This window comes from Xyrauchen texanus, chromosome 49 (genome assembly GCF_025860055.1).
Source record: "Xyrauchen texanus isolate HMW12.3.18 chromosome 49, RBS_HiC_50CHRs, whole genome shotgun sequence".
NCBI classification, from domain to species: Eukaryota; Metazoa; Chordata; class Actinopteri; order Cypriniformes; family Catostomidae; genus Xyrauchen; species Xyrauchen texanus.
The window spans coordinates 10,353,194-10,370,909 of record NC_068324.1 but is presented as its reverse complement, the minus strand read 5'-3'; the positions used below and the strand labels follow the sequence as shown (position 1 = coordinate 10,370,909).

General features: G+C 42.9%; 1 protein-coding gene and 1 long non-coding RNA gene across 7 annotated transcripts in view; both read left to right on the top strand.

Annotated features, from left to right (window-relative positions):
* The window catches only part of LOC127640721 (dual specificity tyrosine-phosphorylation-regulated kinase 4-like), a 40,386-nt gene extending 22,670 nt beyond the window's left edge, over positions 1–17,716 (top strand). For all 4 annotated transcript variants that reach the window (XM_052123435.1, XM_052123433.1, XM_052123434.1 and 1 more), the window contains 12 exons: positions 5,631–5,774; positions 5,894–6,035; positions 6,263–6,426; positions 8,927–9,063; positions 10,312–10,452; positions 12,705–12,843; positions 12,992–13,073; positions 14,637–14,809; positions 14,906–14,966; positions 15,121–15,250; positions 15,337–15,497; positions 16,125–17,716. In XM_052123435.1, the coding sequence (XP_051979395.1) occupies positions 5,631–5,774; positions 5,894–6,035; positions 6,263–6,426; positions 8,927–9,063; positions 10,312–10,452; positions 12,705–12,843; positions 12,992–13,073; positions 14,637–14,809; positions 14,906–14,966; positions 15,121–15,250; positions 15,337–15,497; positions 16,125–16,396 (1,746 nt within the window). In that variant the 3' untranslated portion in view covers positions 16,397–17,716. The remainder of the gene's footprint in view (positions 1–5,630; positions 5,775–5,893; positions 6,036–6,262; positions 6,427–8,926; positions 9,064–10,311; positions 10,453–12,704; positions 12,844–12,991; positions 13,074–14,636; positions 14,810–14,905; positions 14,967–15,120; positions 15,251–15,336; positions 15,498–16,124) is intronic.
* On the top strand, positions 567–1,845 carry LOC127640726 (uncharacterized). Of its 3 annotated transcripts, none has more exons than XR_007970117.1 (3): positions 567–696; positions 1,003–1,296; positions 1,477–1,845. It is a non-coding gene; the product is annotated as an uncharacterized LOC127640726 (long non-coding RNA). The 3 variants fall into 3 exon arrangements; XR_007970115.1 differs by lacking the exon at positions 567–696 and adding an exon at positions 877–1,002 and having other exon boundaries at positions 1,147–1,296; XR_007970116.1 differs by lacking the exon at positions 567–696 and having other exon boundaries at positions 933–1,098; positions 1,147–1,296.

The following is a 17,716-nucleotide window of genomic DNA, read 5'->3' as shown; positions in this document are numbered from 1 at the left end:
GGTTTCAGGGGGCGGAGCCGTGAAAGGCGGAGTCGTGGAGGACTTGGGAGACTGAGCCTTGGAAGGCGGAGCCGTGAGAGACTCGGCAGGCGGGGAATTGAGAGACCGAAGAGGCGGCGCCGAGGGAGGCTCAGGAGACGGGGCCGAGGAAGGTTCAGGAGACGGAGCCGAGGGAGGTGGAGTCGCAGGAGGCCCCAGGGGCGAGGCCCTGGTGGGCTCTGGAGGTGGAGCCGAAGGAGGCTTTAGGGGCGAAGGCCTGGAAGGCTCCGGAGGTGGAGCCGAAGGAGGCTTTAGGGGCGAGGGCCTGGAAGGCTCTGGAGGTGGAGCCAAGGGGGGCTTTAGGGGCGAAGGCCTGGAAGGCTCTGGAAGTGGAGCCCATGGAGGTGGCGCCGTAGGAGGCTCCAGAGGTGAAGCCCTGGAAGGCTCTGGAGGCAGAGCCGAGGGAGGTGACGCCGTGGGTGGTGGCGCCGTAGAAGGCTCCAGGAGTGAAGCCCTGGTAGGCTCTGGAGGTGGAGCCAAGGGAGGCTTTAGAGGCGGAGCCGCAGGAGGCTCCAGAGGCTGAATCTCTAGAAGGCTCTGGAGTCTTAGGGAGCAGAGCTGTAGGAGGCTCGGGTGGTGGAGCCGTGGAAGGCTCAAGAGGCGGAGCCTTAGGAAGCTCTGGAGTCTTTGGGAGCAGAGCCATGAGAGGCTCGGGAGGTGGAGCCGTAGGAGGCTCGAGAGGCGGAGCCGTAGGAGGCTCGAGAGGCGAATCTCTAGAAGGCTCTGGAGTCTTAGGGAGCAGAGCTGTAGGAGGCTCGGGTGGTGGAGCCGTGGAAGGCTCAAGAGGCGGAGCCTTAGGAAGCTCTGGAGTCTTAGGGAGCAGAGCCATGAGAGGCTCGGGAGGTGGAGCCGTAGGAGGCTCTGGAGGGGGAGCCGTAGGAGGCTCGGGAGGGGGAGCCGTAGGAGGCTCGGGAGGCAGAGCCATAGGAGCCTCTAGTGGCCGAGCCCTGGGAGGCTCGGGAGGTGGAGCCGTAGGAGGCTCTGGAGGGGGAGCCGTAGGAGGCTCGGGAGGCAGAGCCATAGGAGCCTCTAGTGGCCGAGCCCTGGGAGGCTCGGGAGGTGGAGCCGTAGGAGGCTCTGGAGGGGGAGCCCTGGGAGGCTCGAGAGGCTTGAGGGGGGGAGCCTTGAAAGACTCGAGAGACGAAGCCCTGAGAGGCTTGAGAGGAGGAGGAGCCCTGAAAGACTCGAGAGGGGGAGCCCTGAGAGGCTTGAGAGGGGGAGGAGCCCTGAGAGACTCGAGGGGCGGAGCCCTGAGAGGTGGAGGAGCCCTGAGAGACTCGAGAGGGGACGCCCTGAGAGGCGGAGGAGCCCTGAGAGACTCGAGAGGCAAAGCCGTGAGAGGCTTGAGGGGTGGAGCCATGAAAGACTCGAGGGATGGAGCCCTGAAAGACTCGAGAGGCGAAGCCGTGAGAGGCTTGAGGGGTGGAGCCATGAAAGACTCGAGAGGCGAAGCCGTGAGAGGCTTGAGGGGTGGAGCCATGAAAGACTCGAGGGATGGAGCCTTGAGAGACTCGAGAGGCGAAGCCGTGAGAGGCTTGAGGGGTGGAGCCATGAAAGACTCGAGGGATGGAGCCTTGAGAGACTCGAGAGGCGAAGCCGTGAGAGGCTTGAGGGGTGGAGCCATGAAAGACTCGAGGGATGGAGCCTTGAGAGACTCGAGAGGCGAAGCCATGAGAGGCTTGAGGGGTGGAGCCATGAAAGACTCGAGGGATGGAGCCTTGAGAGACTCGAGAGGCGAAGCCGTGAGAGGCTTGAAGGGTGGAGCCCTGAGGGACTTGAGGGGTAGAGCTCTGGGAGGCTCGTGAGGAGGAGCCCTAGGAGGCTGCGGTGGAGGCGGAGCCCGGGAGGGCTCAGAGGGGCGAGCAGAACCCGGCAGAGCCGTGGGAGACTCTGAGGGCGGAGCAGAACCCGGCAGAGCCGTGGGAGACTCTGAGGGCGGAGCAGAGGTCTGCAGAGCCGTGGGAGACTCTGAGGGCGGAGCAGAGGTCTGCAGAGCCGTGGGAGACTCCGAGGGCGGAGCAGAGGTCTGCAGAGCCGTGGGAGACCCTGAGGGCGGAGCAGAGGTCTGCAGAGCCATGGGAGACTCTGCGGGACCCTCTGCGGTCTTGAGCACAAGACGAGACTGGGGAGAAGGGGCCCTCTTCCTTCTCTTACGTCTTCGGCCAACAGGGGACGTGGCCATGGGGACGGTCGAGGCTACAGGCCCTGGCTCGCTGACCGTGGCAGACATGGGCGCTGGCTCGTTGGCCGTGGCGGGCATGGGCGCTGGCTCGTTGGCCGTGGCGGGCATGGGCGCTGGCTCGTTGGCCGTGGCGGGCATGGGCGCTGGCTCGTTGGCCGTGGCGGGCATGGGCGCTGGCTCGCTGGCCGTGCCAGGCTTCGAGGCTGGGGCCGTGACAGGCCTCGTAACTGGGGCCGTGTCAGGCTTAGGGACTGGGGCCGTGTCAGGCTTAGGGACTGGGGCCGTGTCAGGCTTAGGGACTGGGGCCGTGTCAGGCTTAGGGACTGGGGCCGTGTCAGGCTTAGGGACTGGGGCCGTGTCAGGCTTAGGGACTGGGGCCGTGTCAGGCTTCGAGACGGGGGCCGTGTCAGGCTTCGAGACGGGGGTCTTGGTGTGGAGCGCTGGTTCAGTGTCTGCCTCCCCCACAGTGAACGAGGAACCAGAGTACAGTAGGGCGAGGTCAATAAACTGAGCCAGGTTAAGGGGACAGTGACCACCAGGCATTAATGATGAGGTTGGCTCATTCAGACCACATTGAAAAATGGTCTTCAGAGCCACCTCATTAAATTTCACCTGGTACGCCAGGACACAAAAATCCATAATATAAGCCTCCACGGTTTGGCTCCCCTGACGCAAACCCACGAGTTGGGCCGCTGGGTCCATAATGTCGCTGCCTTGCATAGAAACCCCTTGGTCTGCGTCGGAAGAGCCATAAAACCTCTCCGGGGGTGGAGAGTTCACGGCGCTCAGACATGCATAAACGGGCTCAGGGGCAGACACAGGTGAAACCGGGTAAAAAAAATCAGAAATAGCGCATACCTGCTGCCCCTGGGCCGTGAGCGCGTGGTCATCTCTCCACACTGTAGCTCCGCGCGCCGAATGTGACGTGCACCTCCGCTCTAGTGAGCTGCGCGACTCCTTAGCGCGGGGCATTGTGACTGTCAACGGTGAGGTTGGTTATTTTGTAACGCACACAAGTTGAGACAGTCACAATGTAAGTCAAAAACTGCGTTTATTTGCAGGCAGGCAAAAGTACATACAAGGGGCAAATCCAATGAAGAGTAGTCGTGGGAAGCGTAGGGTCAAGAGCCGGGGAATCAAAGAGATGAACAAGGGGGCAGATCTAGTGAGGGAGGTGAACGATAGCGGGGGTCGAAGTGGGGAAAACAGTTAACAACTATGGACAAGACAAGACGGGATAAGCGGGAGCGAAAGACAGGGAAACGAGAGGAATAGGGAGTTGGCAAGCTACGAGGGTAATCAAGAGTGGGGAAGTCAAAACTAGACGCGACTAGCGAGGGTCAAAACACGGGAATCTAAATACAATAACCAACGGGATTCAAACGGAGGGATAGTGTATTTATAGGGGCGAGTGCAGGTGTAGACAATGACAGGTGACGAGACGAGTGCAGGTGTACCTAATGTGTGGGGACAAGAAGCGCGTGAGTGCAGGTGTAAACAATGTGTGAAGATAGGAAGCGCGTGAGTGCAAGTGGTCATAATGTTCAGGCTGAAGAGCCGAGTGCGCCAGAGGGGAGATCGCTTACGAGCGAGAGCTCGTAAAAGCAAAACCGGGCGTGGAAGCCCGATGGAGGAAAAAGAGCGTTCGCGCTCAGGGGGGCGGAGCGAGGGAGCGGGAAGCGAGCACGCTCGCGGAGTGCCTGTGTGCGAGACGGGAGATAGTGTGCGTGTGTGAGGAAGCTGAGATGGGGCAGAGGAAAGGGGTTCGTGACAGCAACATTTGAGACACCAAATGGAATTAATTTTTTTATTGTTTGATCAAATGGATAGTCCCACCCCCAAAGTCATAGTTCAAACAAACCAAGTAGAAAAGAATGGTGTTTACACTTTTTGGTGAAATCAGCCTGCAAATTGATTACTTATGTCTCTGGATATTAAAATGGGATTAGAGACAGTATTTCCTTTTTTAAAAATTACATGGATCACCTTTCATTGAAAACATAATAATAAACCATAGTATTTACCTAAATATTTCACTATATCACTACCAAAAAAAAAAAGACAAAATGTCAATGCGGGACATGACTCAGCCATGACTTTTAAGAATGAGTTCATTTGCTTTTTTATTATTCATTGAAATTAACCATCTGCATGAACCGATTTGATAAATGTAATCAGACTCCCCAAAGCTATTACTCAGTCGCTTTTGCCCCAAATATACTAATATTTCATCCAGCTGAAGACTTGTGTGAATGGGCTCTTCCTTTGTGCATCCGCTATATATAAATGACAATGGATGATCCCTCGGAGCACCTATGGAAAGCGCTTGTGCTAAATCTTTTATGCTGAGTGCGAGATAACGACTCTTGCAAGGCCCCCTAACAGCCATCATTAATTAAAAGCAATCTCTACATACAGTACAGCGCACATCAGCTTTTTATAATAAAGTAACTAATCGTAGTCTAAACCACTGCTTGCCGTTGTGCCTCCATAGAGCCTTTTAATGTCGAAATCCCATGACCTGATTGTGGTTTAAAGCACAGCTGTGGTACCTTAAATGTTCAGGTGTTTACAGACAGCTTACTGTATTCTTGTATGTCTCTGCAGGTGCCCCTACACTAAATTTAGCTTCAGTTTCTATGCATCATGATCAAGTTGGCAGATGCTGCAGTAGCCCCAGAACACAAGAGATTGAATATCGCATCTATCTATAGACACACTAGCTCTTTTTTAGCCCAGAAATTGGTCGTGCACTGGCCTTGAACTGTGATATGGGGGAAAACCTGCAAACTACAAATGAGCCCCTCTATACACTATGTAGAGCCCTACAGCGCAAGTGTTGTGTGCATGACTGTTTATGTTTTGACAGAAAAGCAGAGAACAATCTGCTGATTTCAAATCTTATGTAAACGCAGGTTTCATACTTTGTCGGATTTCTTGAATAAGCAGATTTTTGATAGTTATCAGCATATTGCTATCCATGTAAATGCACTAAATGACTCATTCTTAAAATTTTATCTTTGGTTCACCCAGCGTTGAATTTTTGGATACACCTAGAAGACAATGGTGAACATACTGTAATCTGAAAATAACGAGAAAAGGCACTGCTGCAGAGAAATTGTGCTCGAAGGCCACAGAGTACCTTGTTGGCCCCGTAATATACAATTATATATCCTCTGATGGGATGTATCTTTAAAGAATACCAGATCTCTGCTTTTGTCCCCACTACTGTGTCACCAGGCATTGAAATTCCATCCTCCACCCAGGGGGTCCAGTTCATTGGAGACATTGGCGACTCGGCTTGCGTGAAGCTCACATATCTTTCCCATGTACTTCTTGACCTTGTTACTGATTTGTAGAGTTCCTCATGCTGAACAGCACCCAGAGTATTGTGTCTTCTGTTTTCTAGAAGTGCGGGACAGGAGTTGGCACCTTGCCCCAGCTAGAAGCTCCGGTCAAGCAAGTTTTGGTGACCAATGGCAAACTTCTGCACTCAAATGGAACCTTGCCCAGTATTGTCAAACAGTTGGTGCAGAGCACTCAAGGGAACCAGGTGGGTTAACACTCAACAACCCCTAAGTGATAAAGTAGCATTCTACTGACTATTTAATGGCCACAATGGCCGCATAAAGAGAAATTCTTGCAGCTTGACCTACATTTCTTGTAACATAGGACGAGAGGCCAAGGCCACAGTTTCCCAATCGTTTCGGTTCCTCGGTGGAAAACCTATCAGAATCCCTAACCAGGAGCATCATCAATAAGTTTGAGAAGATCAGGACATATGAGGGACAGAGGCTGCCGATGTCTCCAACAAGTATGAAGTTCTCTGAAGTATATGGAATTTGTTGTGTTTTAGATATTCATAAATTAATACATAGTTTCAGTCACTAAAATTGTGCTCCTTCTCTACTTGAACACTGAATCTTATAGAATTCATCATGAAATAAACAAAAAAATTAAATGACTTTTTCTGGTTGATTAGATTCCATTTGTGGACCATTTCTGTTTTCCAAAACTTTCTGTTTTCCTTTTTCAAAACAGCGGCACTGAAACACTTTCAGAACCAGCTGACAGAATATGAGAGGGTAGAGATAATGGACTACTCTGAGATCTGGTACCTGGGTTTGGACACTAAGAAGTTTGAGGGCTCCCAGGGGTCACCGCAGAATTCTGGCTATGACGATGAACATGGCAGCTACATCAAGGTTAGTTTCAACATATTATATCTTTTTTATTATTTATTTATTTGTGAATGGACATGTTCCTCAAAGTTTGTCAGCCAGACAGTGTCCAAATAGTGTGCTTTTGTCATAATTATAAACCGTATATACCTATAGTTTAGTATTGAAAAATATTTTTATTTTTATCAAATTTATTAGTGTGTTAAAGTGAATAACTTGCACTTGCTTTTATTTTGTTGTTTAGTGCAATCACATTCATATATTTTTAAGTGTGGCTTAAGTGTCCTAAATAATTTTTGGTTGACACTGTATAACAATGTTTACAATAATTTTACAATTATTACTATCAATATATTGATAAATTAGTGTTAGTTAAATGTTGATTAGCTTTTTCTATATTATGGGTCATAAACACCTAAATCTAAATAAAATATTCATTCTTTCTCCATGAGTGAGTATAGCCTCACAGAAAAAACATAGCCTTGCTACTGACAAACAGTTTGCTGGGTGACATATTGACCTCATTTTCAATTACGTGATAAATTGTGAAATTGAATTAAAGCACGAGACAGGCAGGCTGACAGATCCTCATCTGTGCTGTCCCACCATTTCATGAATGTGCTTTTTCAAAAAGACATTCCTCATGATTACTGGGCATATTTTAGGAATGTAGATCAATGCCTTCAGACTGGACCATTTATAGAGTCACACAGCAGACATTTGCACTCAAAACATGTAAACAGAAAAGGACAACACAAAGAAATGGAAAAATGTCACATGAAGTCAATTGTTGGTCAACAATCCAGATTCAGAACCCAAAATGTATTTGGACATTTAATGGAATAGTTCACCCAATAATTAAATTTCTCTCATCATTTGCTCACCCTCATGCCATCCCAGATGTGTATGACTGCTGAACTTCTGCTGAACACAAATTAAGAGTTTTGGTGAATATTTCAGCTCTGTAGATCCATACAATGCAAGTTAATGGGTACCAAAATTTTGAAGATCCAAAAAAAAGGCAGCATAAAAGTAATCCATAAGTAAATCCAACTCCAGTTGTTAATTCTATATCTTCAGAAGCGATATGATAGGTGTGGCTGAGAAGAAGATCAATATTTAAATCCTTTTTTACTATCAGTCTCCACTTTCACATTCTTTTTCTTTTGTTTTTGCCAATTTGTGTTCTTCGTGCATATTGTCCCCTACTGGGCAGGGGGAGAATTTACTGTATAGTAAAAAGGACTTAAATATTGATCTGTTTATCACCCACACCTATCATATCACTTCTGAAGATATGGATTTAACCACTAGAGTCAAGAGGATTACTTTTATGCTGCCTTTATTTCTCTTTATTTATGTTTTATTCTCCCAATTTTGGAATGCCCAATTCCCACTACTTAGTAGGTCCTCGTGGTGGCACAGATACTCACCTCAATCCTGGTGGCGGAAGGCAAGTCTAAGTTGCCTCAGTTTCTGAGACCGTCAATCCGCGCATCTCATCACGTGGCTCACTGTGCATGACACCTCGGAGACAAACAGCACGTGGAGGCTCAGAGGCGCACCCCATTGAGAGCGAGAACCCCTAATCGCGACCTCGAGGAGGTTACCCCATGTGACTGTACCCTCCCTAGCAACCGGGCCAATTGGGTTGCTAAGGAGACCTGGCTGGAGTCACTCAGCATGCCCTGGATTCGAACTCGCGACTCCATGGGTGGTAGTCAGCGTCAATACTCGCTGGGCTACCCAGGCCCCCTTTATGCTGCCTTTATATTCTTTTGAAGCTTCAAAATGTTGGTACACATTCACTTGCATTGTATGGACCTACAGAGATTAAATATTCTTAAACAATATCCATTTGTGTTCAACAGCAGAAGAAACTCATGCACATCTGGGATAGCATGAGGGTGAGTAAATGATGAGAGAAATTTCATTTTTGGGTGAACTATCCCTTTAAGCCAAGCTTGTAAAAAAATGTTAATGTCATTATATTGAATAACAAAATTTGAAAAAGAAAACACAAACAAGTAAAACATAAGAAGATAAGTCAATAGAGATACGCTGTTTGTGCACTTTCTTGTAGTCAAACGTAGTTGAACGTGTCCATAATTAATGTGCTGAACAACACGCGTGGTTACTCTGCTAGGACACTTGTGTGAAATTGAGAGGAACTGACTTCATACATCCATTAAAATCACCTTGAAACCAGTTGGTTTGAAGTCATTGGAAGTGGCAAAGAAAAATAAGTTATAGTCCTGAAAACAGTTCTAGCATAATTTGTCTGCAGATGCTACTTGCTTTGATATTATGCTTTCTAATACAATTACATTCATCCATTTTTAAATGTGGCTGAAGTGTCCAAATACTTTTTGGGGCCACTATATGTGACCAACATTTATTCATCTCAATATCACCAATACAATATTTCCCTAAGTTACAGGGAGTTTGCCACTGCAAAAGGAGACTGAAATAATTATGCTGACCTGTTTGTTAGCTGACTCTCTCCTCTAAATACTCTGTGCAGGTCCTGCATGACCATATAGGCTATCGTTACGAAGTCCTGGAGGTGATTGGGAAAGGATCGTTTGGCCAAGTCTTGAAATGTTTGGATCACAAGACAAATGAGATGGTGGCCATCAAGATCATTCGAAACAAGAAGAGGTATCATGAATCTCCAATTAATGTCCTCACCTCATCTTTGTATGCTTTAAAGCAATAGTTCACCCTAAATGACCACCTCTTCTATCATGTACTCACCCTCATGTCATTCAAAACCTGTGTTATTTTCCATTAAAATAGTACCATGCTATGGTATGACATTAAAAGACTTGGAATATAGCATATGAGTCGTATGGACTACGTGTATGATACTTTATTGTACTTTTCATCTTCACTGTCCATTTTGTTTATTATCAACAAAATCTCCTTTTAAATCTCCTGTTGTGTTCCATGGAAGAAGAAAAAATACAGGTTTCGAAAGGGTTTGTAACATTATGAGGGTGAGTAAATGATGTCAGAACTTTTGGGTGAACTATACCTTTAAGGAATATTCATTATTCAGTCTTTTAGACAGCATAATAAGCCTTAGTCACATTCATCACGTAGAAGGTCATCCAAAGGTCTTTGATCTGCACTCAGCAGGGTCATACCATACACTGAAAGGTGTTAAAAGGTGTAAGTTGTGTATTGCATTACATGTCTGGGGAGAACTAATCTCATGCCCTCGCACCGACTTTTATAGATGCATTAACTTTTATCTTAAAGTGCTCTTTTAACGCAAGATTAGTGTTTCATACTCTATAACTGCACTAATGCTTTTAGTCCAGCTTTAACAAAAAATGATGATTGAATTTGCCTTAAGGAAGTTTTCAATTTGTTTTTGAGCTGAATACATTGAAAAATCAATTGAGAAAAGAGTGCAAGTTCCTTTCTCATTATATCTAAAATATTTTGGCATTAACATCACAGTTAAAAAAGAGCAAAGCCCTAAAATACTTTATTCCTTGAAAACAAATGCATGTACTCAGCTAAAATATGCATGAATTAATGCATTTTGTGGGGGAGGCATTTTATTTAACCAGAAATAACAATTAAAAAATGGTCAAAATATGTGATATATTTATTTATTTTTTTAAACCATTATGACATTGTCATTATGGTGTGTTCTATTATGAAGTACTTATGCTCTATTTCCTTTGATGACTTTACCCTCCAGTGAGAGATTCAGAAGGTTGAAGGGTGTAGGGCTCAATAAAAATGGTCATTCAGAACGCACTAAAACATCAACTTTATCTATATATAAAATCATTTATAATTTGTTTGGCACAATTGTGGTCACAACAGAAAAAATATTAATAATAAGTATTTAAATAAATATCAAAAGTAAATTATTTTTCTTTTGTTACTCAGGTTCCACCATCAGGCCCTTGTGGAGCTAAAGATCCTGGATGCTGTGCGAAGAAGAGACAGAGATAACTGCCACAACGTCATTCACATGAAGGAGTACTTCTACTTCCGCAACCACCTGTGCATCTCATTTGAACTACTGGGGTAAGTGGAAAAAACAGTTTAGGCTAAATTCAGACTGATCTGATTTTTTGGTGTATCCAAAGCGTTTTAGGTCTGAAAGGACAGATTGGATTTCAAGTATATGAGTGAGCATTTTCTGACAGTTTGTGCATGAGCTGTCATGATGAACATGAGCAGAAAGTAAAACTTTTCAGTTGTCCGTTCTCTCTTTCCACAGCTGTTCTTTTAAAGAACATTTCAAGGATATACACAAAAACAAAGGAAATAGAACGCTGCTGGCCTGAGAGCATTTCTGGTATCATTACCGAATCCTTTAAATGAGGCTCTGAGTTAACTCAAAGAATATCAAATATTTACCTGGGTTGACTTATCCAGACTTGTTGTTGATACTGAGCATCTACAATGAGGCGATGAAATTGGACCGTAGTTTAGATGCTCACAATTATTTCCTCAGCGGTCATTTTGGATAAAAGTGTCTGCTAAATGACTAAATGTAATAGAAAATAACTTGCGCAGCTTCGTTCATTATAATGGAAGCGATGTATAGTCACTTTTAGAGCTCTACCTCTCAAACTAACTGTTAGTTGGCATACATTTCGTTCACCTACCAGAGATAAGATTTGTACAACAGTTTTTAGTACTGTTTGTATCCAGCTGTCTGGCTTCATTGCAGCTGTTCATACGTCCATTTGCGGTTGCTTTTTCTGAGATCTAAACACTTTCATTTCCGTTAGTTCTAGGCATTCTGCGAGCATCCAGCCACCGAACAACATGTCCCACATTTTTGTAATGACATTTTATGACAATCATGTTAAAGTCAATATGAATGGAGTGCCTCCTGCTGTTGTTTTGAATGCATTTGACAACTAACAGGACATGTTCAAAAAACAAAGAAGTCACTTCTTTAAACCGACAAATAGTCCTTAAAATGGTCTATATCTCTTTGCGTCATGCTGACTAGTCAGAAGAAATGGATATCATTACTTGCACAATGAAATGTTTGGATGGAATTGGTCGTAGTGTGAATTCACCCTTGGACACAGGCTGTTTTCATTTTGTTTTGTAACTTGTATGGTAACTTGCCTTGCACTTAAATAGAATATCTCCCTATAATGATTGCTCATTATAGATATCTATTTGAGGTCTCTTTGCTTTCCTGTTGAGTAGACAGTGAAGGTAAATACATTGGGGTTCAAAATCTGTGTCAACATCAAAAATCTGGGGTTCAAAATCTAAAGTAAACCTAGTCCATTTTCAGGACTTTTAAATAGCTAAAACAAATAAATGTTATGATGTAAAAGGAACAAGAAATGAGAATAAGAAAGATTCAGTACTATTTCGAATTTACAACATTGACTATGTAATATTTAAACACCTTTTGTCAGAAGTTCAGATTTTCTTGCTTTCATTGAAACACAGAATATTCTCTTTGGAACATGATCTTCAGGGGTGGGGTTTCACAAAAATGTTGCTTTATAAAATAATTTGTAATGAAAAATATATATATTTTGAATAGTGGTCTATTTTAGTGAACCATTGAACTCCACTTAGATTTAACAAAAAAAAAATAGTTTTTCTTAACAAAATAAATGTTACTTATCTGTCATTTGGACAAAATATAACCATTGATAAAGCCAAAAAATTACAAATTAGATCTGATTTATCAGTTGTTTGCTAGATGTCACATTAGTTGTGATTGGTGGCTTGTACCAGCAATGGACGTTGAGGTGTGAGTTTGCCTCTGAAGACCTCTGGGCTCTGAGAAAAGTGATCAATTAGGTCTCTTTGCAGGAAAAGCAGCTTCATCTCTGGTAGCCTGACCATTAGAGGACGCAAGATGTGTCGTCGCAGTCTACTGTTACCATCACAGAATCCTTTACTTAATGCCTTGATTAGGCCCCTATCTCTTTTTTTGCCCTACTCATGGTGTGAAGTCTCCGATTACATTAGGTTGTTCACAGCTGCTGTTCTGGGCTTCCTTTCTGCCAAAGATAATGACTTTCATGGGTCACTCTCAAAGGGCTCTTTATCATAATGCTTAGCGCTTAACACAGACTAAGAGTGGGATTTCGTTTTTATTGGCACGCTTAAAGATAACATTTGGTTGAGGAGGTTGTTGAGTGACAATATACAGTAAGTGATTGTGCAAGGTTTGGTGTGAGGTAGGACTAAAATCTATTGTGCAGCTGCCCTCTAGCGGCATGTAGATAAATGGCATACTGCTGTTTTTCACAGACAGCCAAGTGATAATAGTCTGTATTGTCTCCTTCCAGGGTGAACTTGTATGAGCTTATTAAAAAGAACAACTTCCAGGGCTTCAGTCTGGGGCTGATCAGGCGTTTTGCCCATTCACTGCTCAAGTGCCTGCAGATGCTGCACAAAGAGAAGATCATCCACTGTGACCTCAAACCGGTAAAACTCAATGCTATAGTTTGTCTGAATAAGACGCAAGTCAGTTGTTATTTGGTATTTGAGATTCTAAACCATTTCATTTCAAACCACATCATTTACACACATCTTGATTTTCTCTCTCTCTCTCTCTCTCTCTCTATATACATAGGAAAACATACTTCTGTCCCAGAGAGGACAGGGGAACATCAAGGTGGTGGACTTTGGATCAAGCTGCTATGAGCAGCAGAGAGGTAAACCGGTCTCTTAATCTAGAGTTGCACAGTAAAGCCCCTTATGGAAAATGTCATCAGATAGATCTATCTGTTATCTGTATCATTTATACCATGTGGGACACTACATAGCATGTTATACTGCAGACTTAACATCAAGATCTGCAACGACTGCAGTTGGATGTTAAATGGCTGTAAAAGTCGGCATCACACTAGCAGACTCCAAACAACTCTGATTTTGGTCAAGGGTGTCACACATGCAGACTGTTTTGCAGAGATCTCACTCGCTTCAATCAGAGGAATGAGACACTTGCCGATACAAAACGGTGGCGGGGTGACAAAAATACCAACTCATCGCAACTCTCTCTCTCTCTCTGATTCCCTGTCACGTGGAGCTCGCCGAAATAACAACGGGAGAACAGCTTGAGCATAAAGAGTTGCGCTAGAGTGATTTAAGGTGTTTTCAGACCTTTAGCTTGATTGATTTGTTCTGAAAAGGGCGGTTCACTTTCACAAGGTTAGATTTTAAAACTGTAACATTTTTGTCGTGGTAATTTTATCCATCTATAGTTGTTTCTCTATTGTTTCTGCATATAACCTGTTCTCACAGTCACAGAGCTCGCTCCCTCACAATCTCGCACCACACACTTGCACATACACATAGAAAAAGTGAAGCCACGTTTTTATCTGTCAAAACTTTGTGGATGCCGTCCTACCTGTGTCTATTCTGCTGCTATCCAAAAGAGAGAAGCAATCCTGAAGATCGACCTATATAATATAGCTGCCAAAATGCTATATCTGCATTTTGATGATGAAATACAGTTACAAGCTGACCAACAGTGTTCTTCTCATCCATGTGGTTGCTGTGTTCATATATGCCTACTGTATACAATCCGAGACAAGGGAGAAAAAGCTTTAGGGTCTGAAATGCTGCAAACGAGCCAGGTGTGCGATTCATGGAGTAACTTTACCTGGTGAAAGTGTGTGATTGTGTATTTATCCCTTCAAGGCTTGCATATGTCCATATGCAGCTTTCAGTGAGAAAAGAATTTCAATAAAAACAGACTGCTGTGGTTTCCGCTTTCTAATGTCCTCTTAGTGTAGGAAAAAATGGGAGGAAAAACACTTGGTGACAGAATCAGTATGGATTACAAACAGCGTTTGTGACGATATGCAGCTGAGTGCGATGAAAACATTTAGATCAGGTTGACGTCTTATCTGTTCTTCAGTAAAAGAAGCTCATTGGTCACTTGATGAGAACACAAGTGCCCTGTCCTCAGCAACAGAACGATTTTTCAAGCAAGTCTGATGTGTTTTTTTTTCTTCAGTTTTTGAACCCATTTACTCAGCAGGAAGTCCTGATGGTTAAGTAATTAACGACCTCCTGCTAGTCGTTAATTCTGCCTGTCTGGCGATTATGTTAATGAAGCTCAAACCTAATAATAAGCTAGTGTGGTGCCAGCTTAAACAAACGCCTTTGAAGTATAACAATTTTATCAGAAAGATTCATGACCAATAATCGATTAGATACATTATGCTAATTCAGCTTTTTAATAAAGCATTTGTCTGTCAATTTATCTACAGTATACACCTACATTCAGAGCCGCTTCTACCGTTCACCAGAGGTTATTCTGGGTCACCCATACAGCATGGCAATAGACATGTGGAGCCTGGGCTGCATTTTGGCCGAGCTGTACACTGGCTATCCCCTCTTCCCAGGTGAGAGTGAGGTCGAGCAGATCGCCTGTATCATGGAGGTGAGAGGCTTATTATTTATTATTTGAATTTAAGGCTTCTTCTATAGCTGTTTGAAAAACATTGTTTTCTGACAAGAATCATTTCTGATTTTATAGATAATGGGACTCCCTCCAAATGACTTTGTTCAAACAGCATCAAGAAGGAGGTTATTTTTTGGTAAGATGACTTATTGCATTAACGCTGACAGTCACAAACAACATTTCATTATAAACTTAAAAGACACTTCATGTAGAATTGTTTGTGCTTACTTATGTTTAAACAATTATTCAAAAGTTTGATTTACATCTTACCATTAAAATCCCCCAATCAGATTCGAAAGGAAACCCGAGGAATATCACAAACAGCAAAGGGAAAAAACGCAGACCAAACTCAAAAGATCTTGCCAGTGTATTGAAGACCAATGATCCTCTTTTCCTAGACTTCATCCGACGTTGCCTTGTGTATGTATATTACAGCAATGATATGATGCAAAACCTGTAATATCACCATAACACACAATCACAACCTGTACCGTTGGGTCTTGTAGGTGGGATCCCACAAAGCGCATGACACCAGATGAAGGCATGCAGCATGAGTGGATACATGAGGGCCGTTTGAACAAGCTTCATCCTAAACCTCGGCCTCTGCGGAAAGACAATGAGAACAATTGTGACTTCACGTACCGAAAAGCAACTGCAAACAGGACAGGCAAGTGTCAATATATTTTTGGCGGTCGACTTTTAGGTAAATTGGTGAATCAGGAAGTCCTTAAACTGCATTCTCTAGCTAGCTATCTCCTTATATAATATTTATAACTTTTAGCACCTGTAAATTATCTCATTTCAAATTAATTAAATTTAAATATGTAACTGAATTTACATTATCCCAAAAAGTAATTGGACACTTAAGCCACACTTACACTGTATAAATGCATTTGCATTTTATAACAAAATACCAAACCAAGTGGTTTTTTTAAAAGAAATATTGTACATAAATAACACATTACAAATTTTACGCAAACAATTTTATAAAAAGTCAAACTTTGTGGGACATGTCTATAGGTAACGTGATTAACTAAACCTGTTACTCTATTAGGGCACCTGTGTGTAAACTTTTGGAGGACTGAATTTATACATCCACTAAAAATTATCTTGAGACCAGTTGGTTTGGTTATTGGCAATTTTTTGGAATTTACTTTTAAGAAAATGTCAAGCATCATATGTTTGCAGATGACAAAATGTTTTGTATGTAACTTTGTCCAAAAAATGGGTTTGACCACTGTATAGTTTGGGGCAATTTGCAGAATTTGAAATCTTTTCTTATCTCATTCCATAGCCAACAAGTCCGGATCTGACGAAAAACTTAAGAGGGTCAGTGACAGTTCGAGCAAAGGAAGCAAGGCAGCAACAGAAGACCGTCTGCGTCCAATAGGAGCCTCGGCTGTGGAGGAGAACGGCGATGAAGGCAAAAATGTGTGCCAGGAAAGCAAAGACAGCAAGTCAGACTCCAGTGGAGAGCGATCCGTTCAGATCATCATCAAACCTCAAACAGAATCAAGCACTGATTCAGAAGGACAAGAGCCGCAGTTTCTCCCCCCTATTGTATAAAACCCCAAAATAAAGAATGAGTTATGTCTTCATTGTGATTTATACATCAGCCACTTGGTCTGGATTTACCTATTGTGCAGCTTAGACAGAGTTTGACTTTTGTTGTATTGCAAGGTTAAAACGTTTTTTTTTTTTGTTGTTGTTGTTGTTATTTGTTTTAGCTGTTTTTAACTTGCAAGTGGTCTGTAACTCAACTGAAAGCATTAGCCTTTGTCTCAACAATTCAAAAGAACTCTTAAGGCTTTGTTCAGATAGGCAGCAAAATTTGATTTTTTATTTATTTTTAGGCGTTCAGTGTGAACAAAGCCTAATTACAGTGAAATATTTTACATTTAGTAAACATTTTGGTGCTTGTTATGGATTTTTAAAGGATTATTAATATGAGATTGTTTTGTAATGCTGTCATATTTTCGCAGAGCGTAACGCTGTGTGCATGTTTATAGGGTCTAGTGTGCTTTATCTCTTTTCAATTTATTTAAGCTTTTAGCAATGACTTTAATAGATCTCGAGCTAACCTAGAGTACCAAAGCTGCTTTATTGTGAAATATTACTGCATGGATTAAACAGTATTTGTATGTTTTGGTGCCGTTTGCCAGATTTTTAAAATAGTTACATGAGATAGTAGCTCCCTCTCAGTGCAGTTGTGAATGAGCCAAAGAGATTTATCATAATCATTGTTGTTCTTAATATTGCTACAACTCTAGAGAAACAAATGTGGTCCTCTGACTATATCTGACCGAAAGCACCCTAGATTATCAAAATGTGCGCAATACTGGCATGGCTGATGAGGACGACAATAATCATGTTGGCAGAATTGTTGATGATTATAATTATGATGTGATGTTGAACAAGTGGACAATGTGAGTGTCAAGAATGGGTTTATTTTATAGTTGTTGTTTGAAGGTGACTGAAATTATGCAGAGTTCTGTAAACTAGTGCTTCACTGTATGTTTTATACAGATTTGATATACAACAGTTTATGGATTTGAATAGTTATTCTCCTGTACTGTATATAGAATTCTTAAAGTAAATACAATGCACCCTATGTGGATGCCACCAAGTCATGTAAACATTAGACAAGGTTTTACTTGTTTTTATATTGTTTATCTGTTATCATTTAAAAATAGAGCTTTTTACTTACGTACACTATCTATCTCCCTTGGGTTTTCTTGATCATTTTGTTTATGGAATTTTCGATGAAAGTCTTGGGTCAAGGGTGTTAGTGCTAGTACCTTTCAGTATTAGAATGAAATAAAATCATTTGTCTCCTGAATAATGTATGTAATATACTGTCATAAATATGTAATACTACATTGAATG